Source organism: Lipotes vexillifer, unplaced genomic scaffold (genome assembly GCF_000442215.2).
Source record: "Lipotes vexillifer unplaced genomic scaffold, Lipotes_vexillifer_v1.1 scaffold371, whole genome shotgun sequence".
Lineage (NCBI taxonomy): Eukaryota > Metazoa > Chordata > Mammalia > Artiodactyla > Lipotidae > Lipotes > Lipotes vexillifer.
The window spans coordinates 1,554,830-1,565,465 of NW_006786304.1; the positions used below are offsets into that span (position 1 = coordinate 1,554,830).

At 56.9% G+C, this 10,636-nt stretch overlaps 1 protein-coding gene across 1 annotated transcript in view; it reads right to left on the minus strand.

Moving 5' to 3' along the window:
• VASP (vasodilator stimulated phosphoprotein) overlaps positions 1–9,979 on the minus strand; it is a 13,207-nt gene extending 3,228 nt beyond the window's left edge. Inside the window, exons 1-7 of the mRNA XM_007458517.1 lie at positions 9,690–9,979; positions 2,630–2,801; positions 2,391–2,556; positions 1,236–1,332; positions 690–739; positions 329–570; positions 86–186 (exon numbers count right to left, since the gene is read on the minus strand). Of these exons, the coding sequence (XP_007458579.1) occupies positions 86–186; positions 329–570; positions 690–739; positions 1,236–1,332; positions 2,391–2,556; positions 2,630–2,801; positions 9,690–9,694 (833 nt within the window). The 5' untranslated portion in view covers positions 9,695–9,979. The remainder of the gene's footprint in view (positions 1–85; positions 187–328; positions 571–689; positions 740–1,235; positions 1,333–2,390; positions 2,557–2,629; positions 2,802–9,689) is intronic.
• Between the last annotated feature and the right edge of the window lie 657 nt (positions 9,980–10,636).

The window sequence follows — 10,636 nt, forward strand, 5'->3', positions numbered from 1 at the left end:
GGAATCTCCAGGTGATAACTGCTGGTCTGAGGGGTGTGTTCCAAGGGCTTTCTGCGGCTATTGAGGGCTCCAGGCTCAGGCTCACCTCCGGGCCAGCATGGCATTCATCTCTTCCATGAGCCCCCCGCCCGTGCTTCGACTGCTCTCAACTTTGGGGGCCAAGGGCCCCCCTGAGGCCTCCTCCTGCTGGAGAAATTACAAAGAGGTGGGGGCTTTATGGGCGGGCCTCCTGGCCTTCCAGCCCTCCTGTGAGGCTCCCAGGAAACTCTGGCCTCATCCCATTATATCAGGCCCCGTCACCCCACACCCACCTTGCCTGCCCCCTCACCTTGCTGACTTTCCTGAGTTTGGCTCCGGCAATGGCTGCGGCCAGGCCGGGGGCCCCAGTCCCTCCACCACTGGGGCCTTGTGCTGTGGGGAGAGGGGGTGCAGGGGGTGGGCCTCCCCCTGCTCCATGACCCCCAGCCGAGATCCCCGAGGAGGAGAGACCAGGGGGTGGGGGGGGACCCGGAGGAGGGGGAGGTCCTGGAGGCGGGGGTGGTCCCCCAGCTGGGGGAGCAGCTGGGCCTCCTGTAAGAAACACGAAAAAGGAGGGGTGCTGAGAGAGAAGCCTTATTCTCTGTTGTCCGGCTGGCCCACCCCCTCCTCTGGGGTGGTCACCCGAGCCCCGAGGCCATTCGAGCAATCACCTGCGTTGGAGACCCTGCGTTCCCGCTCCATGAGCTCCGACTGCTGCTGCCTGGGGAGGGAAGGCGAGCTGCCATTACTCAGAGCCCCAGGCTGGCCAGCAACTTCCCGGATCGCCCCTCAGAGGTCTCCGGCAAGGCTGGCTCCTAAGCCCCACTCATGTCCTCCATTCCCCAGGGGCCAGGAAGGGGTTGCAGGGGGAGGACAGGGACAGAGCGAGAGCAAGAGGCGAGCAATCTAGTCATCAGACTGTCAAGAACACCAGAATACAGAACACCCAAGATCCTCTAGACAACCAAATTCTCGACTCTGGGAATCTGGGGGACCAGGATTTGAAGGGTCAGAAGGTTCCGCAACTCTGGGTGTCAGGAGTTTTTCAAACTCCAGGAGGTGGGGGGTTTCTGAAAGATGTCAATTTCTAGTCCCCTGGGAGTTGGAACATTCTGAAAACTGCAAGTTGGAGAGGTCTGAACTCTAGGAGTCAGGGGTTCTGGAACAATCTACAACTCCGGCAGCAGTAAGGTTCCCCACCCAGGGACTGGCCCCACCTTTTCTGTTGCTCCATCTCCTCTGGGGAGGGGCCGTTCTGGACAGACCAAGTGGGAGGTGCTGTAGGCGGTGTCGGCGGGGGCGGAGGCCCACCTCCTGGAAGGTGAGAGTAAAGGCTGCTGAGTCACCCCGGAAGCCAGCCGGCGCCACCCCTCAGCACGTTCCCTCGGCTCCCCCGGGCCTCCCAGGGAGTCTGCGATGAGGGGTCGGCAAGAGCTTCCCCCGACTGAGCTGATGTAAGGTGGGTGCTGGGAGGATGCCCAGGTCACAGGCGGAACAGCAAAGGCCCAGAGAGGGGAGCCGCTTGCCCCAAGTCCTGCAGACCCGAATTTGCAGGAACAAGGCTTGAATTCAGGCCCACTCCGGCATCCAGGCTCTTAAGGCACCTGTCACAGCGGCTCAGACTGCCCCACCTGAAGACCCAGGAAAGGCTGAGAGCCTCTTCCTCACACACACACCCCCACCACCACCACCCCCCACCCCACCCCGCCTCAGGCCTCTGGCTCCCATGTATTTTTCTGTGCCTCGGACAAGCAAGCCCCTCCCCACTAGCACTGAAGCCGCTCCAGGAAGCAAACACCTCTGCCGTTTGGTGATTTGTGACCCCAGATGCATAGCCGTCACTTTGCTCCTCAAAGTGTACTGTTTATGGACCGGTAGCCTTGGCGTCACCAGGGAGCTTGTTAGAAGTACAGAGGCTCGGGCCCCGGCCAACCCAACTGAATCGGAACCTGCGTTTCTCCTAGATGATTTGTGGGCACACTCCAGTTTAAGAAATGCCAACTGGAGGGTTTTTCTTAATACTGCTGCCTGAAAACTAACCGATGATGACATAAGTCAGTATAATGGTTACCTGGGGAAAGGGCACAAGGAACTTTCTGGAGGCTGGAAATATCTATATCTTGATCTGGGAGGTCACACAGGAGTGTGCATGTGTAAAAATTCCTGGAGCAAAATGTACTCTTAGGAACCATGCGTTTTATACGTGGGTGCACTCGGGGCACACAGGAACCCACAAAATCCTCATAATAATTCTCCACAGAAGTTGTGAATTGGCCTCATTTTCAGATGAGTAAACTGAGGCCAAGTGGTAAAGTGGCGGCCCCAGGCCACACGGTGGGGCTCGGTGGTCCCCTCTGCCCACTCTCTCTAACCTTCCAATGCCTCTAGGGCGCTGGCCATGCCGGCGGCAAACTGTGTTGCATCCTCCTTGCTGCCGAAGTTGAGGCCCCAGACCTGGCGGGCGTCACGCCACTGGTGGAAGTTGGGGGTGGCCTGGTTATACTTGACACCCCGGACGATGGCGCAGTTGATGACCACCTGGCAGGGGGAGGAAAGTGGGTGAGGAGTGGTGGGGCGCAGCGGGCAGAGGGGGCGGGGAGGGAAGCCTCACCTGCTGGTCTGGCTGCATCTTCCGGCCGACCACACGGAAGGAGTTGGCAGTGGGGTTGTGATAGATCTGGACGCGGCTGAAGGCCTGGGGGCCCGTGCCAGCAGGCAGCCATCGCTTGTTGCTGTCATCATAGAGCATCACAGTGGCCCGGCTGGAGCAGACAACCGTCTCACTGCCCGGAGGGAGGAAAGGGGAGGGAGGCCAGTTAGCTGAGGGGAGCCTGGCACCCTTCCTCCAGGGGCCGGTCACCTTCTCCATCTGGGCCCCCCTGGGAGATCTGAAGACACAAAGGCAGTGTGAGAGGAAGGGGGACCCATGGAGAGGCAGAGGAAGACAGGCAGATGGGGAGAGAGGGCTGGGGACAGACCCTCGAAGAGACCCAGACAGGGAGACTGGGAGAGAAAAGACAAACGGGACAGAGAGACAGACAGACTGGGATAGTCAGACAAAGAGACAAACAGGGGATGTGAGACAGACAAGGAAAGAGACAGACGGCCAGATGGGGGGAAAGAAGACAGGAAGAGGAAGAGTCAGACTGGAAGAGACAAACATACAGACTGATGCAGAGAGACAGCTGAGAAAGGAATCAGACTGACATAGCGGAGAGAGACTGAAAGACAGACAGACAGAGGAGTAGTGGGGGGAAACAGATGGAAAGGCAGGGAGCAGAGAAAGATACAGAAATGGAGATACAGGCAGATGGAGAAAGACAAAGAGATGGACAGAGAGACTGAGGCAGTCAGAGAGATGCAGAGTGACAGCTGGAGGAGGGGGCCCGGGAGAAGCGGATGGAAGGGGCAGGGCAGGAGCTCTGGGCAGTGCTGGGAACCAGCCCCTGCCTGGTGCCCTTGGAGCCTCAGTTTCCCCATCTCTGCTGGGGTGCTCGGAGCCCCCCCTTCCCCCAACCACCTCTCCCCACTCAGGAGGAGGAAGCTGAGGCTCAGGGAGGCGAAGGGTGAGGCTTGCAGCAAGTTGGGGACCAAGGCTAGATCCCAGGCTCTTCCACTTCCTGCTGCCAACCCCATCCCTCCGGCCCCCCTGGCGCCAACGGCCATCAGTGGACACTCCCTGCTCCATGTCAGGCAGGGACCCAGACAGCCCCGGCCCCAGCCTCCAGGGCAGGAGAGCATCACAATGGTCTGTCCTGTCCGCAGATAGTGATAATCCAAGACCAGGCCTGGGGTGCCCAGAAGGAGTGCCTGCCCCAGCCTGGGGATCAGAGACTTCCTGGAGGAGGTGACATCTGACTTAACCTTGTGGGGAGGGGGCCAGTAAACTGGTTCAGGGTTCAGGATCTGATATCCACAGATGTAGGTTCAAATCCCCGTTGGGCCACCTACTCCATATGACTCAGGCAAGCAGCCTTCCCACATGAGAGAAGGCATCTTCCTTGCCTGCAGACTGGGGAAATGACAGACCCCACCTCCCCCAGGGCAGTGGGAGAAGTAGATGAGTCTGGACATGTAAAGTGCTTGGCATAGTGCCTGGCATGTACTGAGTGCTGAGTAACTGTCAGCATCCTTTCCACGGGCACCCTGAACAGGTACCACTGGGTGCCTGGACAGCCACATCCCTCCCACTCCCTACCAGTCCTTCTGGGGAGGTTCAATGCCCTCCTCCCCCAGTGGGGAAACTCAGGCTCCCAGACAGGAAGTGACTTGCCCAAGGTCACACACAAACCAGGGCAAAGCAATGGTCCCCACCCCCACCGGACTTTTTCCTGAAAAGAAGAAGTTGGTGGTCAGAGGTTTCCGGAGAGAGAAATTATACCCCACAATGGCTCTGTCTCTACCAGGGCTGGGGGCTGGTGCATAACACTGACGCTGTAAAAGACAAGGCAGGGAAAGCCCCTCAGCAGACCCAGATCCGGGTTCCTAGGCCAGGAAGCTGAGGCCCCAGACCCTCCCCCCAGGTTTACATAATTGGGGCACCTCCCTCTTATCGGGCACTTCAGCTGCTCAGATGCCCTAAGCCCTTTCCTCAGAGTCTCTCATTTTATTCTCACTGCAGCCCTTCTAGATGGGCTATTTCATCCTCATTCTGCAAGGACTACAAACAGAGGCCCAGAAAGGCTGCGTGACTTGCCTGTGGTCACACAGCTAGTAAGGAGCACAGCAAGGGTTTGAACCCAAGCCACCTGGCTCCCAAGTCCACAGTCTTAACCACCGGGGACTGTGTGGGACCTACCCAAACACCAGGTGCTGTTTCCAGACAAGTGCAGCCTCAGGGGCTCTTTCTGGCTTCCACTGCCCCTGGCAGGGCAGGGTTAAGGCCTCGCCCACACCTGCCACCCACACCCAGGGCAGACTCTGCCCAGGTGCCTGGGGCCTTCGTTGCTACCCAACCCTGGCTGCACTTTGCTCTCCCAAGCGACCCTGCCCTGCTGAGTCTCTGGACTGGCCAGAGAGCTGGATGTCTGCAAAATGACCCCAGACTGGTCTTGTCCCTCTCCAGGCTGTGGTGTCCCCATTACAGCAAAAGGATCCTGTTAAAACACAAGTCAGATTGTGCCCTTCCTCTTCTTGGAAGCTCCCATGGCAGCTCCCACAGAATTTTTATTCTGGCCAAGTTCTCTCCAGGGCCTTCGTGATCTGTGTGATCTCTGATCTCATCCCTTCCTTCCACCCCAGCTTGCTGTTCCAGCCCCACTGGCCTCCGCGCTGCTCCTTCAACGTGCCAGGCACATTCCTACCGCAGGCTGGTGCTCTTGTTCGCCCTCATCCTGGATTTTCACCTCCTTCAGGTGGCCACTTAGTTGACACCTCTTCCAAGAAGCCCTCCCTGACTACCCTATCTGGAAAAGCTCCTCTCCCTCTCATTGCATGTCCCACGTTTCATAGCACCTGATCCCTGCCTGCCAGATCCCTGTCTCCCCTACTAAAAGGTCAGGACCATGAGGGCAGGGATTTTTGTCCTTTCTGTTTTGTCCTTTCTGCTGTGTCCTCGGAACCTAGAATCATGCCTAGGACATAGTAGGTATCCAAGAGTTGTTAAATTAGCCATCTGTAAAAAAGGAAAAGTTTTTAACAATGGCAGCTGATATTTATTGGTTAGCCTGTGTACCAGACATTGTTCTAGGTACTGAGCTGCAATTTCCACAGTGAACCTTGCAATGACCTCATGAGATGGACTCTGGTGCTCACCCTTTTTACAGATGAGGAACTGTGGCCACAGAGAGGTAAAGACAGTTATCCCAGGTCACGCAGCAAACAAGCAGAGGGGCTCATATTTGAACCCAAGTTCCACCCCACCCCCCGCAATGTTCTTAACCTCATTTAAAGATGAGAAAACAGCTAAGCTGATTTTTTTTCTTTTAAGGCAAGGTATAAAGTGGTGTGTATCAGAAGTTTTTTTTTAAAAAAAAGGTGGGGAGGATATAAATACCTCTGCACACAGAGTGGTGATATATGCAGAAGCTGCTACTCAGGTGACTAACCGTGGCTGCCTCTGAGGCACTGGGGACCTGGGGGCCTGAGGAGGCAGAGGCAGGAAGTGGACATTTTGTACCGTTTACCTTCTTGAATTGCTTGATTATGACTTTTCATTTTGTTTTAACATGGGCTGGTATTACCTATAAAAAACTAATTCATTACTTAAGTTCAAAAAATAAAACTATAAACCAGGCAAAAAGCTAGAATGGAAAAATCCCACAGCCAGGAAGCAGGGAGTGAGATGGAAATGGGGTCTGCCTAATTCCAGTGGTCTCTGGGGTCTCATACCCTCAATTTGACATGAGAGCCTTAATCCCCAACCAGCCCAGAATTCTCCCACAAGTCCTCCCATTCTGGTAAACTCTAGCATGTGGTAGATAAAAGAAGGTTCAAGTCACCCCCTCGCTGTGCGGCTTCCCGTCTCTGAACCTCAGTTTCCAGCCCTGGAAACCATAACTCACTGGGGTTTGGTAAGGATTGAAAGAGATAAAAAAAAGCCCTAAGCACAGGACTTGGAATTTGGCAGAGGATTCATATGAGGGAGCTGAGAGGCAATATAGGAGGGAGAGAGCTTCTCATCACGGGAGGCAATCAAACATAGTCACTCTAGTTTACTCAAACCTTCCATATTAGAGGCTTGCCCTTCCTTTCACCCCTTCATCCTATAGCCCCTTAAACCGCAAAACTTGTGATCTACCCCGCAAAGCCCCAGGCACACACAACCTTTCCAAACTACAAATCTTTGAAGAAACCCTGGATAGAAACTCAGATGTAGGGTCTGCAGGGCTTGTATGGGTTCACTCTAGTCCTTCCTCCCTGACAGGCCTCAGTTCCCCATAAGTGATCAGGAAGGTAACTGGGTTCCTTTTTGTTTATCAGCATTATCTTAAGTGTTTGTACAGTGAAAGCACGTTACTTGTATTATTTTTTTTTTTAAAGGCCACTAAAGGTTTGATTTTCCTTTTTCTCTAATAGTATAATACTCTGGAAAGAGGCCTGGGTTCAAATTCAGGCTTGCCCACTTCCAATCTGACTTTAATAGGCAATTTGCTTAATTTCTCTGTGCCTCAGTTTTCCCATCTGGGGAAGGGGGACGGTCCTAATAGTGTCAATCTCTTAGAACTGTTGTGAGGATTAAATTAAATCAGGCACCTAGTACAGTGCCTGGCACAAAGTAGATGCTTGATCAAATGGTCTCTCATTATTTAAAAAAAAATAAAAACAACAATAATAATTACTGTTATTGGAAGAGGAAAGAAATGAACCAAACACTTCTTGAGTCCCTTCTGCCCCGAGATTCTCAGACCTCTGCCCCACTTCCCGGAATTCCAGCTCAGAGACCGGACACAGCAGACACTCAACAAATATTTGTCAAACTGGGAGAAAAGGAACTGTATCTTGTAATTTTCCATCTTAACATCCTCTCTTCCAACTGCCCCCAAGACTGTCCCCAGCCAAATCAGCCAGAAATCTGAGGATCCCAGCCCCCTCCCCTCCCTCAATACTGCTTAGGAATTTCTGAGGGATCTTGGGCCAGGCCTTTCTCTCTTTGAGCCTCAGTTTCCCCAGCTGGCCCCAGACAAGGCCATGGGTCTTTCTGAATCCTTCCTAGCTGTCCTGGGAGAAGGGGCACAGCCCAGTAAGTCGGGTGTGGCCATCAGAAGGGAAGACCCCTCAGGAGGTGGGAGTAACCCTCTGGTGAGACAGGCATCAGCTCGACTTCTGCCCACCTCCCAGGAGGTGGGAGGTTTGGTCGTGGCCAGCAGTAGGGGGGCCTTGTGGGAGGGCCAGGGCTTCGGGGACTGGGGGTGGGGAGGCTGGCCCAGACATTGCTCCTGCCCTTTTACGGTCTCAGTGAGTGAGGCAGCACTAACTCGGACATCCGCCATCCGCCTTCCACCGTGCCTGGGACCGGAAACGCGGCGGGGGGGGGGGGGGGAAGGCAAGGGGCACTAACTCGGACATCCGCCATCCGCCTTCCACCGTGCCTGGGACCGGAAACGCGGCGGGGGGGTGGGGGGGAAGGCAAGGGGCGGGGCTGGGGGGCAGTGGGAGAGGAGAGCCCCCCAGGAAGAAGGTGAAGGAAGAGAGCCTGACTCCCGAAAACCGCCCCCTCTCCCAGGGCAGACCTTGAAGGGATGTTGCTATAATGTGGGAAAGGGTAGGCAGGAAGTCTTGTGGGTGTCTGTGGGTGCCCCCTTGCTCCAAATTTTCCAGCAATCCCTTTACAGCAGAAGAAACAAATGTGCGAGGGGGATTCTCTACTGACCGTAAAAAGGAATGCCACCCTATGTCAGAGGGCAGGGGTATGGGGAATGTGGGAGGATGTGGGCGCCAGGGGGTTAATCCCCAGCCGCCCCCAGGAGCCTCCCCCTCGAGCTGGGGGCTTTGGGGCAGGAAGTCCCTAACTGCGTAGAGGAAGGGAGATAGTACTGTCAGGCTCAGGCCTCAAGGGAGAGATTATGGGGGGCCAGGGGAAAGGGAGAATAAGGGGGGGCTAGTCGGGTGCCCCAGCCGCACGGGCCCCGCCCTCAGGTGAGCCCAGGAGTTTTGAGGGAGGCCCGGGAAAGACAAAATCCCTGGGTCCCTTCGGCCCCCACCCCCCAGGATTAAATTCCTGGGAAGATAGCTGGAACTCTCTGGGAAGCCTGGGTCCCTTGGGGAGAGGGCTATGACCTTGAAGCTTTGCAACGCCCCCTCCTCCAGCCGCACAACTCGGGACTGCTGGGGAAGGGGGGGTGGTGTTGAGAGAAGGGGGAGGCGCCGTGGTGGGGAAAGCAGCCGGCCCGCGGCGCTCTTTGCCGGCCCCTCCCCACACCAGCTGTCTCGACAGGTGAGTCAGGAAGACAAAGGCCCCCCTTCCCCCAGCTGCCGCGCCCCCTCCCTCCCCAGGGCCGTGCAGGTTGGGGAGAGGGGCCGCCCTTCTGGCCCGGGGCCGGGGAGCCGCCCTCGGCCCAGAGCGCTCGCTCGGTCCTAGGCACAGCCTGTTTTAAGCAAATTGTGGGTGGGGAGCGGCGGGGGAGGGGAGTCCCAGCCAGACCCTGGAAGCTGCGTCTGGGTCCGTGGATCCGTCCACACCAACCTCCTCCACAGGAGGATGAGCCCCCCAAATTTAGGGGGTTAAGTACCCCCGAAGTTAAGGAGCAAGGTCGCTCTTGGGAAGACTTTTTCCAGCGCCACGTAAAAGGGGACCCCCGAAAACCAAAGTCTACGTCTCGATCTCTCTTCCAGGTCCCAGGGACCCCCAAGCCGGCCCCCCACAATCCCTCTAGGGGCCGGGTTGAGATTTGAGGGGAGTTCGAGCCCTGCCTAAATCCTAGCCTCCCTGCGGGGAGTATTTGCCAACTTGAAGGTCCTCTGAAAAAGTCTTTTAAAAATTCGGGAGTCCTTGGAGCGCCCCCAAATCTAAGGGCTCCCGGGAGAGCCTCACCGGCACCACGCGGAGCCTTGAGAGTCAAGGGGAAGTGATCAGTATTTGGAGCTCGTCAAAGGGGGCTCGGCCTCCAATCCGAGGCTCCCAGTGCCCGGTCCCCAAATACCAGCCCGGAGCAAGCTGGGGGGAGGGGGACAAAGGCGGGGCGGGAGCTCGCGCCGGGCGGGGAAGGGTCTGAAGGCAGTTCGAGGCTCACCTCATGGCTGCTCGGCGAGCGGGCGGAGCGCCCACGGGGTAGGTGCTCCCGGGGCGCCCCTGGCTTGAGGTTCAGGGGTTCAGGGCTGGCTCCAGGTTCTGCTCAGTCTCCCCCAGGGTCCCGCCCCATAGAGTCCGGCTTCCTGGGGGGAACGTGGACAGGGCCGGGTAGGGTTCTCGGGCGCCTCCTCTCTCGGGGGCTCTGATCGGGGGTCCCGGCAGCAGAAAGGGGCTGCGGCGTCCCCTCCCCGGCGCGCCCCCTCGGCCGGCGGCGGCTACAATGTTACTCTTACTACTGTACTTCTCTTCGCTACATTTCGTTCCAAAATTCCACTCCCCGCACCCATAATGCCCTGCGCCTTAAAGGGGCCGCGGACACCTCAAGGCGGTGAGGTAGGCGGGGGTGGAGGGCGCTTAAAAGGGCAACGCGGAACCTTAGACTTCCGCTATTTCCCTCTTCCCCAACGTTACTGCATAGCGATACACTCTGGGGGGTCACCCTCCCAAATTAGAAGGGAAGTTTGATGGAGGGGAAGGGATCCTTCCTTGATCCTTCGTTCTCTCCCACGATGGAAATTCTTAGGGGAATATCAATGGGGGCACAATTTCTTCTCATCCTCCCCATCGACTTCTCCATTTCTTTACATTCTACTCAGTTTGGGGGGCGAAGAGGACCTTCTGGTCAAGCATAGATTCTCTCAAATTTTGTCCCTTAAATCCTGCCTTCGGAGCCCTCAACGTCTCTCTCCACCAATTTATGAGGGATTACTAAGGGGCGAACCCCCTCCCCCGCCGAAGAGCGGAATGGGTGGGGAGGGGGCCCACCCCTCTCACTGCCCCCGCCCTCCGCCCGCCCTGGGAAGGTGAGGAGGAAGTGGGCCGAGGGGGCGCGGCTGGCCGCTGACTCACAGCCGCAGGGTGTGTGTGGGGCGAGGCGGGGGAGGGGGG